The sequence below is a fragment of the Porites lutea genome, chromosome 10 (genome assembly GCF_958299795.1).
Source record: "Porites lutea chromosome 10, jaPorLute2.1, whole genome shotgun sequence".
NCBI classification, from domain to species: Eukaryota; Metazoa; Cnidaria; class Anthozoa; order Scleractinia; family Poritidae; genus Porites; species Porites lutea.
In genome coordinates, this window is record NC_133210.1 from 21,621,030 (window position 1) to 21,646,008 (window position 24,979).

A 24,979-nucleotide genomic window follows, 5' to 3' on the forward strand; every position below is an offset into this window, starting at 1 on the left:
AGTCTTTTGTCGAGCGAAGACCTATAATAAAACACTTACCATGCGATGGTCTGTTCTTTTTTCCTACTTCAGTAGCAAACGAAACCGAATATTATAACATCTGGTTCAAACTAAACCAATGGGCGAACATACTATAACTAACATAATGAAAGTATAAGTAGCTGATACTGGCCTTAAAGAAAGTGAGAAAAAAGTTTGCGAATCAAAGTGCAAGAAAACAACAGTTAGCAAGCTGAAGAAAGCAAAGATTGTAAGTTCAGAATATATCGCCAATGTCAAAGGCCACAGATCTATAAATTTCCTCAACGACTACGATGAAGCCGATGAAGAAGAGCGACGATGACTCTCTCTTGCAATAGGCCAAGGCCAAATGAAATAATGAAAACCTCAGTGCTGAGAAAATTCAAATATTATATTTAATTGATACTGGCAGTTTCCAACATCACAACAACCTTTGCTCCACTCAGCCATCGATGGCAGCGTGGAAAGAAAACAAATTGCTTCCTTCATTTTCGCGTCTTAAATTTCGAAAATGTCTCCATGAATCCAGCTGTAATGGAGTCTCAGGAACAGACAATTATGAACAGTCGTTAAACAACTCAGCAAGTGTCTTTTATCTTTGGCTGCCCGAAGCGTTCTGATTTCAAAACAGCAGTATACTTCTTGTAAACGCCGAGCTCTCATAATCGAGGATGAATTTAAAAACACTTACTTTTACTGATTATAGTAAACCGAGTTATTTTTAACAGGCTGATGGCCATGTAAAATCAATCCTTGCACATTTCCAGGTTCTTAGCTGAATGATTTTGAAGGTGTTGGTCTTGAAAAAATTTGAATTTGACAAAGGTAGTAGTCTGTTTCAGCAAATCAGTTGAATGAACTAAAAACGCGCGCGCCGTCAAAATTTATTGTTGTATTTGTTTTTTGTGTATTTTCTTAATAAGTCTTCTCATGATTTTTCTCGTGCAATTTGAGGCGTCGTCGTCGTCGTCCTACGGGCTCGTGCACTTTTGTTGGTCAATGAAAAATTTACTCGTGCCAAGAGAGGATAAAGGGGACAGAGAAACATCCCTCATACACACCCTATTCCAAAGGTAATTCGTCTCGAGTTATTTTTAACACTACAGATCTCAAGGGGGATTAGACAACAGCCAATCACATAGCGCGAATGTGTTCCGCGTGGATGATCCACGCTCAGAGCCAAGCGTCCTTTACGAATTGACGCAGAACAAAATGGCGGAAGACACGGACAGCGATATTGCTATTCGTTTTGTCGACGAAAACAACTACAGCGAGATTTCTGCTAAAGCTGTGTCAGCTAAACGGAAATTAAAAAAGAATCGCTTTTCCTCTCTTGTATAGAGCTAACAGTACAGCAGGGAAATCATTAACACACTGAATATTCTCTCAAGGTCATTTATAATTTACAGTTTGAGGAGAGCAATTTCTGGTTTGATATTTATTCTTTTATTAGTCTTTTATTATTCAACAAAAATAACACTTGCTTTATCCTACTTGCTTTATTGTACAAACAATCGGTTTCAATAGACCGGCGAAATTTCTCATTTTATTAAAGCACTGAGGTTACGACAACTTCGAGTTAAACTGATTTCACGGGTTGTCAGAGACCAGCGATTCCTTTTCCTAGGTGAGCGCCGACTCATTTCGCTTCAATATTCAGGAATGCTCTCGATCTCTTTACGCTTCCATTGCCTTTCGCCCGACATGTTTTGCACGGCGTTTAGTCATGGGAAACCTCCACGAAACATCCACGCAGCGCGCGAGGTAACTTTATCCCGATTCTAAAAATAAATCGAGACGAATTACCTATGGAATAGGGTGTGTATGGGGGATGCCTTCTCTGTCCCCTTTATCCTCTCCTGCTCGTGCTTATTTATTTCAAATTCCACTCGAAATCATGTGATTTCCTACACTTATTATGATGCCTAGAAGCAAAGGTGGTTATCCACCTGTATATTGGTATTTTTAACATTTCGTCTGTTGGTTCCACTAGGAAACACAAATAAATACAGAAGATGGGGTCACGTTTTCTTTTGTGTCCTTGTTTAAAGTGGGTGGACCTTAGGCTAATAAATTTACCGTTTAGTTCTGCCTCGAGATCTGTCTTTTAAAATATTTTCCGGGTGAGGCATTTAACTTCTGAGATTAATAATAAAAGTCAAAATCCGAGCTTTAGCCAGTCAACGGCATCATCACCTCAGTTTTATTTTTTAATTAATGTCAGGTGTCTATCAAGCTTGTTATAAATCGTCCAAGGGAATATATGTATGTGGTTCGTAGTGCTTTCCAGTCTTTGCGTCTTACCGATTTATTCTATTTGTCCATCCTTCTCCTGTTTGTTATGTCGTGTGTGGGTGCCATTTTTTCTCTGTATTTTCGTCTTGTAGCCTTTCTATATAACCATCTGGTAACAAGACAAAATGGAACTGGGAGCTATAGTAATATTCTTTAGCGTTTAATTTTAAAATTTGGGTTCCTGCCCAAAAAGTTACCGAAACGGGTCCCTGATTCGCACACGCATACAAACTATCGACCTGCAATCCCCCCTGTATCATGTATGCATTTCTGTGGACATATTTTGTTTTTCTTCAGAGGCACCAGGGTCACCGACCGCCACAGTGAAGATTGAGGCAACGTCAATAACAGTTAGGTGGACAAAACCAGCTGATGATGGAGGAAGTCCTATTACAGCATACAGAGTTTTGATCCTGCGGGGTAACACGGAGATAGGAAATAAGAATATTACCGATATGTCGGTCAAGCATCAAGATATCGGAAGTCTAAACAAAAGCACAAACTACACTGTTAAGTTGTTTGCCAGAAATTACGTGTTTGAGGGAAATGCAACTGAAATGAAAATTCAGACCAAGTATGAAGGTATGAAAATCTGTACTAAGAATGCATAAGAATTGTATTCAGTCAGTTGATTTATTTATATATTGATTTATTTTTATTGATACAAGTGACCAGCACAAAACAGCGTATTTTTTATTTGACTATAAATCCGTCAGCCCCGAAACTAAATATTGGACTTTATGTGAAGCCAGAGTCCATAATCATAGCCCCTTGTTACGCAGTAATGTGGTCATATCGACCTTCATCTTTATTGCTGTTCACACCCTATTAGTAATTTATGTAAAGTGAGTTCCTTTAAAGCTGGAATGAGACAAAAACCTGTCAGAAAATAAAACCAGTTGTTAACAAGATACGTAGCTGTGTGAAGTCATGAATATATGAAAATCATATATGTGAACTGCGGAGTGAAGAATTATGTGAAGGTAGATCATCGCAGTTATAGACGCAACTTTTGCAGTTGCGAAAAGAAAGCCTGTAAAGAAAATTATGTAGATGACTGCCGCTCAGAGCTATTAAAAGTAATTTCTCATTAAAAAGCATTTATTACGTAACTATTCCACAAAATTAACTACTCCGCAGCCACGCACTAATTATCTCCGTGATAGTTTTCGCTACAGTAGTGCTGTTCTTTGGAACAGTCTTCCTGAAACTTTAAGGCAAGCAGAATCCCTAAGTAATGTTAAGTCACTTTTGCACAGCTATTATAATATCAAGTAAGGCATGGCATTCATAAAAAACAGGCTTTTTTGTTCGTATATACTTGATTGAATAATGCCTGATGAATCTGTACGACCGCGGATAAATAAAGATTACTTACTAACAACGAAAATCAACAAACAAAACCACGGAACAACAAAATCACGACGTAGCTAGTGCAAATTAAAGCAGCAACATTGCAGTAATCTACATAAACGTGAAACCCCCGCTCACCCTAAGGGCTCTCCACCAACCCGTTTACCATATCGTTTGGTTTATGCTGTTCAAGGCCTAAATGAAATAAACGACGCTTAACAGTGCAGAAAAGTCCTAAATGTAGTAACATTTGTTCTTAAATGTATTAAACTCTTAAGTGTGATAACATTCGGCCTTAAATGCACTGATATCATGCTAACGTCATCAGTGACGTAAGTGAAACGATTCATGCCAGGTTTCTCAGAAAGTGCATTTTATTTACGTTTATACGACATCGGCTTTTGTAAATGGCCATTTCAGGGAACGACAATTACCTAAAAAGACCTATTGAAAACATGAATTGCTTTGATTGTAAAAAAAAAGAGAAAACTCTCACTTTGTTTTTCAGAGCCAGGTGAGTATTTAGTCATTTTTATTTCCTCTCATTTTTTGCCACTTATTTTTCCATGCACAATTTTAATACAATCCAATTTTAATTCGTTTACAAAATACACGCATAGCTAAAATAATTTTTTCTAAATGAATCCATCCTAATTACAGCAAGGAGCCCAAAAGTGTGGCCGCTTTTGATTTATCCACATTCTTTCGTAATGACTGATATAATCCAATCAGAAGCCACAATCTTGGACAAAACTGTTGAGAAAATTGCATACTTGGGAAGCATTTTTCTAAACGTCGTAGCTGTACCAGTCCTTCCCTCTCCCCCTTCCCCTGAAAGCAATGTTGTTGTGTATTCAAAAGAAAGCCTGATCCCTGGGCGTTTGTAGGAAACAACATTGAACTGGGGGAAGGGGTTGTCTTTCCGCAAACGCATCGTTTGGAAACAGTTTTGTTGCGTAGAAAAGTGGACATGATGGGGAAAACTTTGTCAAGTAGTTTTGTCCGGGATTGCATCTGGAAACTGTCCTCGACTTCTGATTGGTTAATGTCTGCATGAAAGAATGTGAGTTAACCAAAGGAGGTCACACATTTGGGCTCCTTGCTGTAACAGACAGATTAAGAAATGACAGCGCGGCTGCAAATGAGAGCGGAATAGCCGTACCGTTTTTTTGCTCCCCCCCCCCCCCCCACCCCCACTACGGAGTATGGTCCCAGGATAGAACGGAAAGGACTAAAGGCAACTTAAGGTGCTTAATTTCTTGTGAAATAGATATTTAAATCCCTTCGCAGCGTAGTTACTTAATGTAAAGTTGAAAATTGTAAAATCGAAGCTGTTACAAGAGTTTTATCAGACGTTTCGGTAATGCTGCCTTCACCGTGAAAGAGTTCGTGCTTAATTTCTTGCTCTACTATTGGTTATTCTTGTTTTCAGATCTGCACGCACCGTGGTCACTGCTGTCACGTTTTTATTTCTAACTCTGTCTGATATCACTTTTAGGAGTCCAAAACAATTTTGCGGCAGAGATTACTACAAGTGTTTTCGCTACTGTGTAGGCCCTTGCACGGCAACGAAAGCCTTAAGAAATGGAAAAAAAGTATATTAACCAAGGCTTAAGAAGTCACAGTTAGGTGGATGTTATAATCTGTTGGTCATGTGGTGGACGATGACGTGACTGTTTTTCGTGACAGATTGCGCGAATGATCACTTGGCCGTTGTCGTAACCAGTTAGTTGGTTAATGACATGTTACGTCACTGATTACGTTAGCATGACGTCAATGCATTTAAGGCCGAATGTTATTCCACTTGAGTTTACATACGCAACACAAACATACCTGCCATTCTATTTTGCATTCATAGATGGACTTCTCCCTACTCCACCATGCTTGTGGAGATTGAAGTTGTTTATTTATTTAATCGCTTTCACCATGGTTACAATACTAAGATAAGACTAGGATAAAATATACATTTGAACAAAATTACAAGAACGAGAGAAACAATGGCGTTCAAGAAATACTAGAAGAACAGAGCTGAGGCTGTATAAAACTCTGCTAGTGCCAGTCCCGTACGGGTGTGAAACATGGAAAATGAACAAGGGGGACGATAGAGCAGTAGATGTGTTTCATAACAAATGTCTACGAAGAATCCTACAAATCCAGTAGTAGGGCCATGTGAGTACTGAAGAGCCACTAGAAAGAGTGGACATGAAACCTATGAGTAAAGAGGTGAAACAACGTAAATGAAGGATGATCGGACAAATACAGGACCAAAACAGCGACTGCAACACAGCAATGACTTGGGTACCACAAGAAAAAAGAAGAAGAGGAAGACCAAACACCACCTGGAGGCGCACGGTTGAAAAAGAAAGAAAGCAGTATGGGAATTATGGGACGAAGTGAGGACCATAGCAGCCAACCGAGAAAAGTGGAAAGACTCTGTGAAGGACTTGTGTGCCAAGAGACACGAAGACGATGGGTGAGGTGAGGTGCCACTAGTTGACCTCCGAGACGAGTTGAACGTTACAACAGCTGTAAGTCGAGTGGAAGAGGCTTTTTAGGTCGCCAGGCGAGCAACAAAATCGTGTTAACTCTTTTTAAGAGAAAACAAGACGCTATGGCAGCGTTAAATTCGGCGCTGTGGTTGTGGAATTAATTAGTAAGAGATGATATTTTCCGGATACCCTTCCGTACAAATACCCTTACTTTTCTTCTTTGAGTAACAAGACGTCTTGACTTCTTCACCGGAAGTCGTCTAGGTGCATGACCGCGTTTCGATTACAATTTCTGTCATAAATAAATTGCACACGACGAGGTCACAGTTCTACTTCCTTTATTTCCTCTACAACAACACTTTTCTTATGTACAGTTAACTCCACACCTTCTCCAGCAACATAACTAACATCAGTACACTCCTTTACAAAACTTGCTGAAAATGCACAATCTCCACACCGAGGATAATTCATCTACAACATCGCAACATAAGCTTTAATAAATTATTACATGAAAAGCAATAACACGCAATACAAAAACAAGTATAAAAACACGTACTCTTCCAAAAAAAACTAAAAGAAGAACAAAGAACGTTACAAACCACGGTGACTGCGTTTTGCTTTTCTTTGTTGACAATCTATCGCTCAGTAGGAATCGCTTCGTCTACACGCAACGCAAACGACCGTAACACTTCCTCGATCTTCCTCTTTCGAATCACTCTTGCTGCAATAATTTCCAGTAATCATTATTATCGTTATACACATTTCTGTCCCCAAAATGTTTTCCATGAAGACATGTAACCTGTGTAATCTTGACTTTCTTAAAACCGATCTCGAACAACTTTCGGCCTCACTTCGGAAGCAAACTGTAAGTTTACGACATTCTTCAGAGTAGCAGATCCTTTAATACTTTACGCTCGGCCTCAAATATTTATTGTAGCCGAAAGAACTAGAAGTGGTTTTGTGATATCTCCAACTCATTCCGGTGTACGTTAAATACCCAAACAAGCCGACAAGTAACAAAATCTTTTCCCGTACCTCGTGCATAAGTTGTGGCTATTTTTCGACCCGTTCACACGAAAACGATAAGCTGGCGTTTTCAAAAAACTCCACCCTGGGGACCGTTTTTGATGCCCGGAAATACCGTTTACGTGAGGACGGAAAGCTAAAAGGAGAAAAGAAATCTCCTTTTTTAAAGATACCCGGGTGCGTGTTGACAAGGCCTAACTTGAGCTTATAAAGCTTGCACTCTGTCTATAACCAACATTTGTGACCAGATCTCTTGTTGTATCTCAACATGAAACTCACATTATTCTCATCCTTCGTCCTGTATTACCTGAAATTGTCTGTAAATAATAGTTTAGTTTTATGGTTGAATTTTGTTGGCTCACAAAAACCCTTTTTTTATACAGCCACGCCTGCATTCGCCACCTTCGGAAAACATGATGATTTGAGAACAGCTCTATAGTTCATTTTCATCTAAATAACCCAGGCGGGTATAGTTACAAATTTGGGTTTGTTTAATTTCGGATTGCATAAGACAACTGAAAGTAAACTAGTTTATTTTCGGTTTGTATTATTCATCTTTTAACCCAGGACGCCCTGCAGCAGCGGAGATCACAGATTTACCGGCTACAACAAAGGCTGTTGCAATCACCTTAAAATGGAAAGAGGCTGAAAATAATGGAGCCCCTATAACCCAGTACACTGTGTACCGAAGAACTGTCCTTGAGAATGGCACATCATTGAATTGGATCAACATAACGGAAATTACAGATATGACAGATCGTAAAGTGGTTGTTAACTTGGAAAAAGGCAAAGAATATGAATTTGTCGTTTCTGCTACAAACAGTTTTGGAGAAGGAGGGAAAGAAGAGGGAAAAATCAGGAAAATAAAGGTGTTGGGAGGTAGGTGTTTTCTGGCCCAGGTATCTTAACTCTTTTTACACTCTGTATATTAAGTTTTCCTTTTTGAAAATTTCCACTATAAACGTAGACACAACGTGTGGCACTGGACTCCATCCAATTGTTGTATAATGCGTAGCATCCGTTTGTTGATATGTGTCTCTACATCACCTTCGCCCCGTGTAACCCTGTGTATACCCAAAACAAAGGAGAAGGCGTGTATTCGTTATTATTTAAAACTGAATCATTGGATAATGCAGTTGTAGACCTCTGATTGGCTTAGCCACCATGGTGTATGAGCCATTAGCAGGGACCGCGGAGGGGGAGGGGCTGGTGGGGCCGCGGCCCCACGACTCTTTTGCGCCCCCGCCCCCACTTTTTGCGCTAAAGGAAAAATAATTAAATTTTTAAAAAAAAGACTTGAAACAAGTTTTTTTCCGTCTATATTCCGCTATATTCTCTGTATTTTCTTTAATTTCAAACGCCAGGCATTTTGTGGGGCTCCTGTGCTTTTCGCAGTAATTGTGCCCTTGGGCCGACTTGCCCCTTGATTAAACGCCATGCCCAGGCCACCCCTTCGCTTCGTTCGGCAGCGTGTTTTGTCCTTCCAGCTCCGGTCGAGTTTTTTATCAGTTTTATCAGACGAAATGAAGAAAGTTACTAGCTTTTTCAAGCCAAATGAAGGTGAGTAGTTGTTTTGAGTTGATAAAAGTTTTATATTTTTTCTTTCTCCTTTCGAATCAATGAAATATTCGATGGCAAGAAGAATTACATTACTCGAACAGTGAACGGCCATAGTTAGAAATTTTTCAGATCACGTCAGTGTAGTATTTTCTATACTAAAATTGTAATCCCGTCTTTTTTTGCGTTGAATCTGAACTGACCGTGTATGTTGGTCGTTTATTAGAGTTATCTGGGACTTCGTCAAAGTCTGTAAGCTCGGCAGAAAAGACGACAACTACTTGCAGTGAAAATGATGAGTTTGAGTTTGACCATTTAACATACAAATACTATGATTTTATTCCTTTTATTCCTTTTTTCGATTTTCAATATGAAAAAAATATTTTCAATTGTCAGCCCTCCCACTTTTCACCTTGCTCCGCGGTCCCTGATTAGTATATACACACTCAGTGATCCTGGTGATTTAAGCAATCTGATTGATTCGCTCTCTCGGACTATTCAACAATATTCACCTCCCAGCGAGTGGATAATGTGTGAGCTCGGAGTTTTTCTCAATCTTTAGAGAACGATCGTTTAAAAGTGGACAAAATCCTAGGGTTGACTTTTTTTAAGGCAATAAACTTTTAGAAGGATTCAAAACGGCGTTTTTCCGTTTACTGTAGCTGAGTTTTGTGCTCGATGGATCGTTTACAACTCCCATTTATTCGCCTAGAAGAGGCCATTTTTGTCAGCACTTCTTGCGAAGAACGACACAACAAACCTTTTTGGCTTTTAACTTGGCGAATCAACAGAAAACAACAAAGCTCTACTTTTCTTCTCAGGTAAGGAAACAATTCAAACTCCTAACGGTTCTATTTAGGCCATTACGCTGTTGTTTGTGAAGTGATAAACTTGTGAATTGCCATGTTTGAAAATTCTGCAACGATCTATTTTTAAACTTTCGCGTGATTTGATCCGTCAATCAAATCGTACTTTTCAATCGTTTCCTCTCTGATTTTGCTGACATCACTTCGTGTGTATATACTAAACAATTATTCTTTACAATCTCCGTGATTAGTGGCTTTTAATAGGAATATTTACCTCGCGTCTTCGCGACCTGGTATTAATTATCAGCCACTATTCACGGAGATTGAAAAGACTTATAATTGTTAATTATACCATGCTCTCCAAATATAGTAACTGTAAGCGTCTGCTCAAAATTAAAAACAAGCTGTAGATTGGTTGTTTTTACAATTAGAGTCAGGAAGAATTTTCGATATTTTGAGGGCGTTTTTAATAAAACAATAACTCTTACCACTCGCGCCTGTTTGATATGAGATGATTATAGCCTGAATTCGTTGGCTAGAGCGGTTTTCACTTGATTGTCGTAAAACCAAAACCAAAGTAAATACACTAGCCAACCAAAGGACGTAGTAAAACCAAAACCAAAACCAAAACTAATCCCAATTCGACAGTCAAGTCAAAACCGCTCTATCTACCATCTCATATCCGACGCGCACTTGTGGAATTATTGTTAAATAACACACGCCTTTGTCTTTAGCCCACCCTTCCTTCGCTTGTTCCAGAAAAAAAAAATAAACGTGCTTTGCTATATACCTGTACTTACATGTTTGTCGATCATTAGTCTTAAGGGGACTGGTTCACGATATTGCGCATGTGTGAGTTCTGACGGTAGCTGATTGTTTTTAAACCAATCGGAAGCGATTTAGATGCACGTAAGTAAATTTACAAAATTCAAATTCATTGTTCGCGACGCGAGAGTATTCCGGGGCATTTGGTTTGGTTTTATATATCCTCATAATCCAAGTTTATTCTTTGCTACTCCTCAGATATATGTTGCAGCCGATAAGAATAAGATTTACAGCCCTGTCCTGCTTTGAAAGATCCTCGGAGACCCGGGAGCGGTCAGTCGGGCCGGGAGAAAAGGCGCGACAAAAGTTTTCAAGCACAGGCGGAAAAGCCCCTGGGTACCGACTCTCACCGCACCATTTCCAAACGGTCAAGCGAATGTTGGCTCCTGATTGGGCACAAAAAATGCTTTGTATTATTGTGCCCAATCGGCGAACAGCTTCTCCTGAGTTCTTTTCGTGAGTTCGTACAAGACGCCTATTGACTCGATCACGGCCTGTCTGGCTCATGTACCAAAGAAATGAACGCAGTCAGGAATCTTTCAGTTTGATATAAACGCTACATTCCAAAACACTGGTAGTCTTTACACTAGAGCCTAAATAAGCTATGGAATATTTCAAGACAAGTGAATTTTAAATTCTTCAAGTAAAAGAAGGCTTCACACACAACCTATCTTTTTTACTTTAGGTTTTCCCACGCAACTTAATTAAGATTGATTGACATGCTTGGCCTTTTTCAAAGCTTGGAAACCGCAAGTTCGCTAAGTCGGTTTTCATGAGATGCAAAGTAAAGTTATTAAGATTTTGCTTAGGCCTTCACACACGCATTTTTGGTTAAGTAAAACTCAGCCTAGTGTAAAGACAACCACTGTTTACACCAAAACTAAAGACGCTTTTCCAACAATACAAGCTTGAGCTTACAACAGGTATTCACGCTTGCATCGATCACGCCTTCGTAAATATTAGGGAGTTTAATATGCCACTACAGCTGACAACCACGAAAATGTCGCATGAAGAGTGAACTCACATTTTTTCAGTCTCTATTGTGATTATTCCAACCCACTTACTTTGTTAAATGCAAGCGAACTCTTCTGGAGCTGAATTTCTTTCAACCATATCCAATTTCATAAAGACAGAGAAAATTTTGTGATAGCTTGTTTGCGTCCTTCGCAAAAATGAAATTAGGCATTTTCACGTGGTAGTCGTGCAGTGACGGCAAAGAAATATACAAAAAAGCGTGATGCAGGTGCAAAGTTGTTGTTTTGCCTTGTCAAGCTATTGCTTTTTTACTTTCTCGTCGCCGCTTCATCTTAAACTTCCTATCTTTTACGATACATTGTGATCCGTCAGAAACAGAATTTTTTCAGTGCAAATTAAATTGCTCCTGCTGATAGCATCCGAAATGTTTTTCGACTAATCGGTACTTCCTTCGTTTCTGGTTAGGAAAGCTTGGTGAACGAACCGGCCAACTGTGGCGAGATAATATAGCCGTCGTGTACGAACTCACGAAAAGAACTCAGGAGATGCTGTTCGCCGATTGGGCACAATAATACAAAGCCTTTTTTGAGCCCAATCAGGAGCCAGCATTCTCTTGACCGTTTGGAAATGTTGCGGTGAGAGTCGGTACCCAGGGGCTCTTCCGCCCATGCTTGAAAACTTTCGTCGCGCCTTTTAACCCGGCCCGACTGACTGCCCCTGGGTCTCCGAGGATGGCTTTTAAACAAACATTTACCAACGTGTATTTTTACGAGGTCGTACCCACGCTAACAAAGCTGTCACCGATCGGCAAACAAAATTTGTAAACAGACATTTTATTACTGTTCTCTCAGTTCACCTTATCTTAAACTCAGAAATACCTACAAATAGCGCCTGACTGGTGACAAAAACACACAACGTGTGAGTATAAAGATTATCCTTAATTGAGCATAAATTTCAATTGCTTATCAGCAAATGAACAAATTCATTCCCGTTGCATCGGGTCAGTGTTCCGCAAAACAAATATTATCGAGTAGAAAACACAAGGAAACTAGACTATAAACAGAATATTCAGGCAATAATTTATTTTTAAAACATTAATTCTTAAACATATACGATCGTAAAGCAAAGATACAAGGAACAAGTGTACCATGTGCTATAACTACAGGTCGAGGTCAAAAATCAAATCAAAGTTGAACGAACTCATGCCTTTAACCACTTTCCAAGTGTGGTGTATTCTTTTCGTAAGCCACACACTACTCCTAGAACCATACAAGATCGATCGGCTAAGCTTCTCTATCTCCAAAGACTCTTGAGAACAGGGAACTTAAGATACAGACGTTTTCGGGGCGACGGCTACTTCAACCGGACGTGACATCATCATTTGTTGGATATTGCGCATGCTCGTGCTCACCACCTTGTCGTCGTGGTCCCGTCGGCGACGTGAAACTGGTCTGTTTGGCGTTGTGGCGAAAACGTGAGTATTTAACTTTCGTTTCAATCAGGTTTGTTGCGTTAAGCAGCCATAATTTTGCAGATTATCGTTCTTAAATTGTCCTTGTTTTCTTTGAGGCACATTTCAAGCTCGATTTCCAAGCTCTGTTATCTAAACTTACATTTTTGAATGTTTCTATGTTTTCATGTCACAGGGTCAAGATCCAACTTGGCAAACAGCCAACCGTAAGTGAGCTTGACATGGACAAAATTGTCCTACGAGCCAAATAAAAGTATCCAGACAAAAAATATGAACTCCGATATTTAAATTGTGTGTTTTTAGTTCGCTCTTTTCGTAAGAATATCGTATAAATAAAACGCATTGAAAATTATATAGAACGAATAGTAGGTAATACCATGTACTAACGTGGGAATACTGAAATAAAGTTGTTGCCGTTGTTGTTGTTGTTGCATGCAAGTATTTCCCGGGAATTATTTCAATACCAAACTAAGAATACGGTTCCTTGGTAGCATTTTAAAGTTCCTGTAATTTGCAAGGCTTCGGCAAGCCTGTGGAGATCTTTTTTTTTTTCAACACGAAATTTTGCCTTGCACTCAGCAGCTACATCCCGCATGTTTTTTAGCGTAAACGGATCGTAGTCGGGAATTTGGAACCATAATTTTCGCACAAAACGAGAAACTCTTCATCCGATGCATGTTGTCTGCATAGCAAATATTTATTCTCTTAATTCTTTATGTGAAGCCATATTTTCGTCTTCGGTATTCTTCTAATTAAAGGCGCCGTCCTTCTGGGTTCACTGCGATCTTAATGTTCGATTTTTGACGGGAAGCGACGGCTGCCTCAGTTCCAAGCTTTCTCTGCCAGTCCGGTCGCCGTCGCCCCGAAAACCTCTCCATCTTAAGTTCCCTAACGTCCTGTTGCCGTACGGCCACGATGCTCTTCTGAACCTCCATGATCAAAACATCATTTTTGCGGCTTCTTAAAACGTAACCAGTCAAACAACACAACCACACGTTAATCACCACTACCAAAGTATAACTAGGCCAGCTAAAGCGACGGATGTCGGAATAAAACGAAGGATTTTCAGTGATTGTACCAGTAATGGCGATTTCGAATTTAGTGTTGACCCAACAAATTTATTCTGAAGAGACAAACGGCGCGCATGCGCATAACCGTAATCGTGTCCCTTTAAGTCTTAAAGCTGTGGATTACATTGTGTCGCGTTCCAAGTGAATCTGTTGATTTCTTTCGAGACGACTTTATTACCCGATAATGTCGTGTCAAATGACTAACGAATGTTATTGACAATGAAAATTTCGTTTATTCCCAAATTAAAGGTAAAATTAGTTTAAAGGCCGTTTCTCATTTGTTTGCGAGTTTTTTACATCAAGCTTTTGAATTGCAGCGCTAATCACGCAATAAGAATTTAAAAAATGTTTTGAGCTAACAATATCGGTAACTTTTGTGTGTGTGCGTCAAGCTTTACAATAAGTTAACCTATCTATCCAAACTGATCTGTAAAATACCATTGAAAGCTATCTACAAAAGAGTATGAAAGCACACTAATCTTTGTTCAGGGAAAACGTTTTGATAGAAGTGAAGGACTAAATAACATATTGAGACAGTATTAAGCGTTTATCATGTGGTGTAGCCATAGAAGTAGGCAGAGCTGAATACGGGCAGACATTTTATTCACAACTGGCCAAACATTATCAAAGCCTTAATTGTACCGTCTCAAATTGGAATTTAATTTTTAACATCAGTTATGTGCAAAAAGTAATACTGTAGTTACTTAAGGAGGAACGAGTAAAAATAGTAAAAGAAGGATTAACAGCTCTGTGACATTTCTTTGTGCGTAAGGTGTCCCATCACCAGTGGCCTTCACATACGAATTAAACCCTAATGAAATAACCTTGAAGTGGGAGGAACCAAACAACAACGGAGCAGAAATCACAGTGTATACTGTGTACTATGGAACACAAAGTGATGAGGAATGGAAGGAGACTGAAAACATAACTGATGTCTCATTACGTAAATATGTTGTGAAAGTCGAAATGGGCCAGAAGTATGAAGTACTGGTAACAGCAAGCAACAAGTATGGAGAGAGTTCTAAGGAAGGCAAGATACTACGTGTTGACGTACCAGAAGGTAGGTTAAGTGCTCGTTTACCGAGCAGGTGCTCAAGAAAATACTGATAGGTTAGTCAAGAACTTTTCTTTTGTGTACTGTTTATTTATATGGGACCTTGACATTAAGTAACATTATTTTGTGAGCCACATTTTTATTAGGTAATCAATCGTTACCTTCTACGTGGATATCACACTGTTTCTTCCTTCATCTTATTTTAACAAAGCCAAACCAGGTGTAACAAGCGCTGTGGTCGCTTGACAGAGGTGAACTTTTCTCCTGATGGCCTAACCCTAACTTCTACAATATTGAATAGACTTTTGACCTTTCAGAACTCCTGTCCATGTACAAACCTTAAGTCCCCTTCTACTAAACTGTTAGGTAGTTTTAATTACCTGTCTTACTAAAATATACTTAATATATATTTATTTTTTCAGGTTCGAAGCCAGGTTCGAGGCCAAGCGCGCAGATGAATACAGCTGTCGTCGCCGGAGCAGCAGCGGTGGGCGTCCTTGTCATTGTTGGTGTGATTATTTTTGCTATTTGGTGGAAGCGAAGGAAAAGTTCTTCGGATGGTAAGTTACGTTAAATAGCATTCCCGAAACGTACCATTTTACTTTTCGATGTGCATGCTTACCTTAATATCTGGCCTCACTAGTTTGCAGTATGTATGTTTCCAGTATATACGATGAAATTAAGTGTTTGACGGGTGGTGTGTACCAAGAGAGAACTGAAGGCGAAGCTAATCCTGCCCAAAAGCTAATGCTCTTTTCCCTTCTTTTCATGTTACAAGATTTTTCGAGTTGTGTGTCCACAAAGGTGTTTGCAAATTGTTTTGTAGTGACGCACCTTAATTCCTCAACCCTTTGGTGATGGTGGTGGCGGAAGTGGACAGGGACGTGGGGGAACCTCCAACATCACAGTCAATTACAAACGCCCTTATTTTATACAAAACATCTTTTAAGGTTTACCTTAGCGAGGTTTCTTGTTGAATCCTTTCAGAATCAGAATGGAAAATGGGCCACTGAAATATTTTCACTTGGCCGATCAAAAGTTAGTTTCGGTTTATGGTATTCCATTGGTCAACTTTTGCCATTTTTTTTCTGTTTTCCGCCATCGTTATTTAGTAATGTTACTTTCCCTTATTTCTCCGAAGATAAAAGTCGATTAAACTGCTATTTCTGTCTTTTTTCTTCTTTCAGATGCATCACCGTCTGCAAGTGCCTTGTGAGTATTACATTCAATACAATAGTGATAATGATTTCTTTTCCTCATTCTAACGCCAAACATCGCTGCCGTTCTCTCAACTTCCCTGAAAACAAAAAGCGTTTGCTCCTTTATCATTATTTGCAAGGGAAGGGGTTGTTAATTGATCGTAATTCTACCGCCTTTTCTTCGTATTAGTTACTCAGATCTGTGTTATTAAATGCTATTTCTTATAGGCGCGGTGACAATCCGTACGAGCTAGATGATGGTTACCAGGACGTCAGTGCATCAGTTGCCGCCCAGGGCCTGCAAGCTGAGGCAGGTCCTATGGCAGAAGCAGACTATGCACAAGTGGATATGTCTAAAAAGAAAAGAAACAGGCGACCAGAGACTGATGAGTATGCACAGGTGGACAAGTCTAAAAAGTCAAAGAAACCCAGAAAGGTACATATGTAAGATATTTGAAAATATATCTTTATATTTTTACCTCTCCCTTTTGGGGTTCTCAGGGATAATGTATGCAACAGAGTTTTACAGATTCTAATGGAGACAAACCAGTTGGCTACTTTCAAGCGTGGACAAGGGGTTTAACTACGGCGGAGAAATCCAGCTAGCGATCGCTTTTGAATTCGGGATCACCTGAATGCAAGCCCAGCGCTCTGCCATCTAGGCCACGCTTCCTCCTATACGACATTACAATAGCACCTTTTTCCCGAGTTTGAAGGCGGTGGTTTTATTGGCCTCCGCCCCCCACTGCATCAGAATGTTACACAGAGAGTAAACATTCCAACTACAATACAAATGTTATTTCGTTGCACCAATTTTCTTGTGAGAGCAGTTAACACAATGTAGAGAAGTATTCTTCAACACCAATAAAATCTTTAAAGTTACGCAGAGCATTTAGAGCCCATTCGGATCCCTTCCTAAGTGACGTTTGCTGTTATTCTTCCTTTTGATGAGGCTGCAAAATTGTTCTACCAGTTGGGGGAAGGTAGTAGCCTTGACCGCGGTTCATTGCCGGTCGCCTTGTATGAATGTTTATGGTCTCAAGAATCTTGCGTGGAATACAGGTGGTTCTCTTGGCCAACAATTTTCACACTGGCCCAGTCGATGGAGTTCAGACACAGAACAAAGGATTTGAGATCACAGGGTTGCGATCAATGATACAATTTTGCAGCTTCAACAAAAGGGGGCTGCGGACAACATCAAACGTCACTGATGACGGGATCCGAGCGGGTTTTGAAAGCTCTGCGTAACTTTCAAGAATTTGTTAGTGTTGAAGAACCTTTCTCTAATAACCCTCTATAATATTATGTCCCAACAGCTAAATCTTCATTTTGTCAGCTAATGGATTCATTTTAAGCCAAGTGTTTTGATGGTGTTCCGTTTGTTGATCGTTTTTTACAGTTTGCTGGTGAAAGTTAAAAATAGCAGTGTTCTAATTTTTTTTCGTTTGCGTCTGAGTGTCACTAAAATAAAAGGAGAAAGAATTTTATTGTTGAATACAACCATGCGTACAACAGATTAACAGCGACGCATGACGAGAGAAAGGTCACACGGTCAAATCTTGCAGAAAACAAGATAATTAATTTTACTATCGAGAAATCATTCTGTCATCCTAATGAAAGATGAGAAATTACGCTAAGACCTACTTCTCCTCCGTACCTCATCCTTAAAGCGGCGAAAATTTCTCCGAAACTTTGGGTAAAATTCATGTTTTCATAACACAGACCGAAAACAATGACCCCGAAATAGGCGCAAGGCACGCTGGGAAGATGGTTGTATCCTCTTTTGTTGAATACCATCCTTTTCTATGTTTTCAGCAACCCGGTGAGCTGGACTACGCGGAACTTGATGACTTTAGACCCAGTGTCCAGCCTGCTGCTGCTGCCGAAGCTGCACCTGCTCGGCCCTTGATCCGTCGACCAGTTTATGAGGGGACTGAGTACGCAGATATTACACAGTTTGGTGTGCCTCAACCTGAACCAACGTATGGTAACATACCAAAGAAGGATGTGGTGTACTCCAACGTACAGGGTATATAAACTGTGATTGATAAATAACAAAAAGTGACAGGAAGTTTTAAAAAGCTTGCATCCAAGCTTTAATAGTGACAGAAATTCGAAGAGAATTGGGACTGAAAATTTTGTTTTTCTTCAGTCTCGATTCTGTGTTGATCTATGTTACTAAATGAGCTTACTGTTTTTGTTTTGTGTTGTTTTATTGTAATATCACTTTTCTTTTTGCTTGGTTCTAGGACTACATTAGCACAATTTTGTCAAGTGAAAAATTAGAGTAGGTAAAAAGGTTTAAAGCATATTTTTGGTAAACTTATATATAAAGATTTATTTTTCAGTTAGATTCTTTTTATCCAGTGAACTTAAAATAAGATTTTATAATAAAGCAATTTTTTTGTACTTAAATTTAAGAATTTTTTTAAAATCGGAAACTAACGTCTTCTGAATTAAACGTACATGTTGGGTATCAGAATTTCACAGGTAGAGAGTTTAAGCTCCCCACAATTTTTGTACGGCACAGCCTTGCATAAGCTAGAGATAAATGTGAGTGTTGTGTCTTTGTTGGGGCACATATACCGTAAGGTTTTCATCGGTGGGCGTTAAATTAAACTGAAATTTTTATTTCCTAACATTGTTTCTTTCAACTTAAAAATGGCTAATTTTGGCTTCTTCCAAGTTTTATCGATTAAAAAGGCGTGGAAAAAGTAGTTAACTGTCCTTAAGATGTATGTGCAAGAAAGAAAACGCAGTAAAATGTTCCATGTTTCCTTTTTCTTTTATTGAGAAACATTTGTAAATGCAGTAAATCTATATTCACTGGGATGAAAAAAAAGGCAGCTTGAAAAAAAGGTATTTTCTTTTCCACCTGTACTTGTTGGTGATACCGGAACAGTCCCTGTAAGCGACAAGAGAATTGATCGAAATTATGAGTCAAGAATTTCCGTGAACGTTCTTAAGTATGATGGTATCATTAACGAGAGAAAAGTAGTAGAGTCGAAGTCTGGTGCTAAATTTCGTTTGCATTTTGTAAGAGAAAACTAAATCAATCTAGTTAGGTACCTTGAAAAGACGACCAAGATTTTAAGCTGTATAACGAATGGTCCCTTTTTCTCTCAGGGGAAGCCGTGCGTACGGTGGGCCTTGCAAAGACTACGAAATTTACTGTCTTCCTCTGATGTATCCAATGAGGTGTATCGTGATTAATCTTACTCACTGCTGCCTCGAGCAAAAGGGACTGTTTTTGTTTTGTCTACAAAGGCGTTGTCAGTAATATATGTGTAATTTAGGAATTACACTATATGTTCGAATTAAAAGAATTTTGGTAAGATATTTTTGTACTTGAGTATTGTATTTTTTTGAAAAACGTTTTTGTATCATCGTTTTTTTTAAATATGATTATTATTATCATTCTTTTATGGCAAAGATATATCTATTTTTAAAAAAGAAAACAAGAAATATTTTTAGAGCTATAGTTAGTGTAATGTAACATTTTTAGAAACAATATTTGATTGTAGATATTGATGGATACTTCATGGTATCTATGATGCTTAAGCGTCTCTGAAAATTATTGCAAGGTTATTCCTGGGAATAGCATTTTGACATTGTCTGACAGTGGTGACGTGGTTAGATATCGCACTTTCACTTCTGAAATTTTTTGAATGAGGAAAACACAGTACACTGTAAAAACTGTAGTTGAAAGCAACGATATATATAAGATATAGTAAGATGTTTTTGTATTTTCCTTTAAATTGTTAGGAAAACTTGCTTGTTATATTTTACTGCTTTTACATCGATTTGTGTAAGACCTTAGAATCTTTTAGTATACTACATTTTACTATAATGTGGTTAAAAGAATATGTATTTTGATGTGAAACGTTTTAAACTATAGGACTAGATGCTCTTTATGTAAAGAAAAAATGCAATCTAAAACAAATTGATTTTTTGCAATAAAATAATGTTTATCTCTGTTTCTTGTCGCTTCATAAGTCAACAATCAGTTGTGGCATATTTTGCCTCGCTTTTTTTGCTGCATGTTTGAAAGCTTGAACATTCAGTCACATCAAAGTTAACATTTTCTCCATGGGCCTCTAGTCTCTCTGGTAAAGTATATCAACGCTTATCCTTGGTTGTAAATAAACTTTAAAAGAAACTTAAAACAAAAACGGGCCATTTCCCCATTTCTGCCATTTGGGGGACGAAAAAGGAAACGAATTGCAATAGTGGTTTCGGAAACTGTTGGCTTTAATTAACAGTGTTTTCAAGTTCATTCTTGTTATTTGTAAACGTTGGATTTAATGCTTGGTAGACGTACAAACGTTTGACACGAAACTTTGATTTTGTCATTTAAAACTGACTCCTTCGCTAAATCGTTGAGTTTTCTACCGAGTAAGGACATTATGAACTAGACACCAGTGACACACCCCCTTTCCCCTTACCGATGAAAGTTCTTAATCGCTGACAAAAGCATTTCGATTAACCAGTCCACTTGTAAGATGCCACGAAAATTCTTTTAATCCATCACGTAGCTTACGAAATCTCGCCGACATTAGATCGGTTGAGTTTCACAGAAATTTCGCTGCCTCATCGTCTGAAACGAAATTTCGCAATTAGTTGGCCGAAATTTGCCCTCATTTTTTTTTGGAACAGTACTGTACTTAGAATTGAGTGTGAGACGTGAAACTTATTTGCCACTAATACTCTTCTCCTGCTCTTCACATTTCCAACGTGGTTGATATATCGCACAGAGTCAATGCTCAAAAGAATATTTTCAAATCCTTTTTCGTTGCTCTAAAAATCACCTGCCCAACGCGTGTGTTCATGGCTTTATAAGATACTGTCCGTCCTACTGCCGCGCTTTTACAACAAAACTGATGGGGTTGCCCGTGGCCAAATTAGAAGCAAGAAAGGAACGCTCAAGCCTACAGCCTAAGCATCTTGACCGACAGTACTTACAGGACAAACAGTATTACTGGACCAATTCCGGAAGAACCGTTCAACTAACTCAGGCACCCAGTTTGGAATTGATTTTTGTTTTTCTTTGTTTAGTTATAAGGTCACTTGCTTTGCTCAGCGAGTTTGAGATGTGAGATGTGTTTATGTCAGTTATTACTGAAACTAAACGTGGCAGTTACCAACCCGAAATGAAAACAACTTTGGCCACTGCACGCATTTCACTTTTTCATCGGTTGTTATGTGTTGTTATGATGAAAGCTAGACTGTTATGTTACCATGGAAAAAACTCAAAAGAATAAATATTTGAAAAATCTAAAGATCTGAAATATGGGTCCCCAAGACTTAACATCTTTTGTCGCCTATCTGCCAGGTTTCTATAATTACTTTGGCTTATCCGACTGTCTGTACTTGACTTGTTTGAAATACGAGTTCTGGTGGCAGCTGAGGCCCAAAGTTCAAAGGTATAACAGGGCCCGCGGAGCAGTTTTTAAAGCGCGGGGGCCGGTGACCACCTCTTTTGAATTGGGGCGCGCGGCGGGGGGGAACAAATTTTGCTGTTCTTTCTTGAGTCATTGTCGAGCGGAGTCATGTTTATAAATTTCAAACCGCTAAAAAGTACCTTTCTCCAGCTGAGCCTGATTGCACACGCAGGATCCACCAGTAGAAGTTTTCAGATCATGATATTACACTGTAGGTTCCTGTCACCCCTTCATTTTGTCTAGTATGTCATCGAAATGCGTCAGGGACCACATCATCAGCCGATATAATTCGTTTTAAGAAACCGTAGTTCCGAGGAGTAGTCTTCAGATTTAATCGAGAACCTTAATAAAAAAGACTCCATTCCGCATCGTTGCCCGCAGTTTACTACAGCCTCACTGCATGTTTGAAAACGCAGAAGTCTAGGACTAAGTGCAGTTTTGTAAAGATGGGCGTTTTGAAGATTACTACGCATCAGATCTGGGATCAAAACGGACAATGATAAATATAGATGCTGGAGGGTTCTTATTCCAATAAAGATACCACTTATATGAACGTAATGTATATTACAGTGGAGCCTGATATAACGAAGTCCTCGGTCTAACGAACTATTTTTTTTTAACTCCAGTAATAGTAGAATATAAGGCAATATGAAAACAAAAACACCTCGATATAAGTTAACGAACCTCGAACGAAGATATTTTCCCAGTCCCTTGGCCCTTCGTTATATCGAGTGCACTTTGCTTAATTTTATTTATTTATTTTTGCTTCCCCCCCCCCCTTCCACCCCCGGCTCCTTCCCTTGCGCGGGTCCTGTATAAGCATATAAGTACACTGTAGATACTACCAGGCCAAGGGATTTGAAAATGTTTGGTAAAATATTTTCTTTTGTCTTCTTTAATCGAACAGCGCTATTAGAGTGTTAATTATTTTGCAAATTGCCACGTATCAAAAGCGGCGCATGTTGGTTCTAAATTCCTGGCGATGTTTGATAGCTCGATTTGACTAGACTTGGATACTGGACGGTCTCAGTGCAAGATACAATAGTACAATAGCCTCAGTCCGTATTCGACGTATTCGTGTCAGTGAGTGTCCGAAGGGCAGAAGTACTTGGGTTTCAGTCACGTTAAGGGACGGGAAGGAAAATTGCGGACTCAGTTAGTGTCCGGTTTTGTGCCGTTTAGCGCAGTTTGGGTCTCTCACGTCTCTGGTTGCTAGTTTCTGTTTCTTTTTTGCGCGGTGCTGTTCAGCGGCCTTATTACCACGTTTCTCGGCAATGCTCTTAATCGACGTAAGTAATGTAGTCGATATAAGTTTGTGAAGTCGTTGTTGTAATTTTTTTTGATGTAGTGATTGACTTGAGTCTTCAGTGACAGTCATCAATCCGCGCTCGCATTAATAGCCGTACAGGTGGCTTTGACGATTTGAGGTCACGTCCACACGATTTCGGATACGCTGAAATAGCCCGCATACTCTATTTGCGTCAACACGAATTCGGTGTGGTGCATCCGGTTTAGATTCACCCATCCTCACGAAAACGCTAATGCGATTACCAGCTAGAGGCCATGCGCAAACCGAGCTGATGTGATTTCGCGGCATTTTTGAATAGTGTGGTAGCTATATCGAGAACTATTGCCAATGTCCCACCAGGCACCTGCCGCGCGCTAGACGACCAACAAAAATTGTCTTTGACAAGGTTCTGGGTCCTGTTCCTCGAAAGATGGTTAAGTTTAAACCCAAGTTTAAGCCAAACTTTAAGCCCGGTTTTTCTTGTCAGTACGAGCTTGTAACTCAAGCTAACAAAATACTGTTAAGTCTTTACACTGAGATACAGTTATGATAACACAAAATCTTAGTCCAAGCAATGCACAGGAAGGTAAATGCAAAAAGTGGAACAAAATTTTAATCCTTAGTTAGCGCTAATCGGCCTTTCAGCAACCAGGCCCAGAACGAAGACGTTTTACACGCCTTCGTCTCGAACTAAGAGATTCCCAAAATTTAGTGAATTTGAAATGGCCAATTGTTGTCGTCAAAATAGCAAAATTGACTTCAACGCATGCAATACGACTGGCGATGAGAGCCGGCAACATTGTTGTCCGCCATTTTCAAGTCACTACGGATCCAGTCTTCACCAGCTTCACGAGCTTCACCAGGTAAATCCAACAAACATTTATTCCGCTTACGATTCGAATGACTGAAAACATGTGACATGCGGCTGCTATCACGAGAATGATGCAAGAGCACATGTATGACGTCATACACCACAGAGTTCAATGAGTAAAGGGGACTTAATTCTAAATACTTTCGGAACAAGACCAAGATCTCAGTTTGCAGCGAGTAGTTGTCGTACTCGTCCGACGTTACTTGTCCGGCTAACTGACGTAGTCGTTAACAGAAACCTGACACAAACGGCTTCGACGCTCAACAGACTGAGGAGTACTGTCCCGCAGCCACTGAAGCTGTATGGACTACGGAGCTACGAGAGCTACACAAACCCAGTATACCTTTACCTTTACCCTTTAAGGGGCTATGTCACGGAGTTACTGCTGGTCAATTCTCTGTTTACGTCATTACCTGGTGCCTCTACTTACGCAAAAATGCTCCTGACGGGGTTATAAGAAGATATATATATCAAAAAAATTTCATCAGAAAGCACCAAACCATAATAATATTTTGGTGATTTTCGCAGGGAAGCATTAAAATTTGTAAAAGTTGGCCCAGCGTTTTCGTCTTTCAAGTTTGAATCCACGTCCATCGTTGTAAAAGAAGACAGGAAACAGTGTCAATGCCTGCCATAATAACTAAAATCTCAAATAACAAAACTGGACCATTATCTCTGGATTTCAATTGATTCAAAAATACAATCATTTGGCTCTTTGAAGACTGCAAATAGCGTGACATATGTGCCCCTTCAATAGCAATCTATTCCCAGTAGGCATGAGCACTTTTCTAATCACTTTCTCCCAATTTTAACCTTAAAAAATCAACAAAGAAGGATGCGGAACGTCTTCAAAAGCGGCTTTAAAACTACTACTCGTCAGGGGATTATTTTATATTAGGCTGTTATCATAATTAAACCGTTATTTATGCCTTTGCCAAAAGCCAATGGGTGCAAACCGGAAATAGAAATGTTGACTTACACTCTCATTTGAAAGCTTGGTGACATAAAGTGACGCTGCATATTGCACTCTCACGCTACAAGGAACAGTTAGATATTTTTTGGTAACAACATCTGCCAGTTTCGATCTTTTAGTGCCTGGCTATGATATGATAATAGCATGGATTTTTCTTTAACCTGTTGGAAAACAACGGACGCAAGTTTCAAGTAAGTTGTGATACCATGTACGGAACATGATGCGGGGGGAAAAAAAGTCACGAAGCTTTAGTTCGCAAGTGTAT

The 24,979-nt window shown here is 39.4% G+C and overlaps 1 protein-coding gene across 2 annotated transcripts in view; it reads left to right on the forward strand.

Annotated features, from left to right (window-relative positions):
• LOC140950277 (cell adhesion molecule DSCAM-like) overlaps positions 1 to 20,118 on the forward strand; it is a 265,680-nt gene extending 245,562 nt beyond the window's left edge. For both annotated transcript variants that reach the window (XM_073399495.1, XM_073399496.1), the window contains exons 5-12: positions 2,614 to 2,898; positions 7,752 to 8,063; positions 14,661 to 14,948; positions 15,365 to 15,502; positions 16,130 to 16,154; positions 16,370 to 16,577; positions 17,957 to 18,170; positions 18,391 to 20,118. In XM_073399495.1, the coding sequence (XP_073255596.1) occupies positions 2,614 to 2,898; positions 7,752 to 8,063; positions 14,661 to 14,948; positions 15,365 to 15,502; positions 16,130 to 16,154; positions 16,370 to 16,577; positions 17,957 to 18,170; positions 18,391 to 18,401 (1,481 nt within the window). In that variant the 3' untranslated portion in view covers positions 18,402 to 20,118. The remainder of the gene's footprint in view (positions 1 to 2,613; positions 2,899 to 7,751; positions 8,064 to 14,660; positions 14,949 to 15,364; positions 15,503 to 16,129; positions 16,155 to 16,369; positions 16,578 to 17,956; positions 18,171 to 18,390) is intronic.
• The last annotated feature ends 4,861 nt before the right edge of the window (positions 20,119 to 24,979 follow it).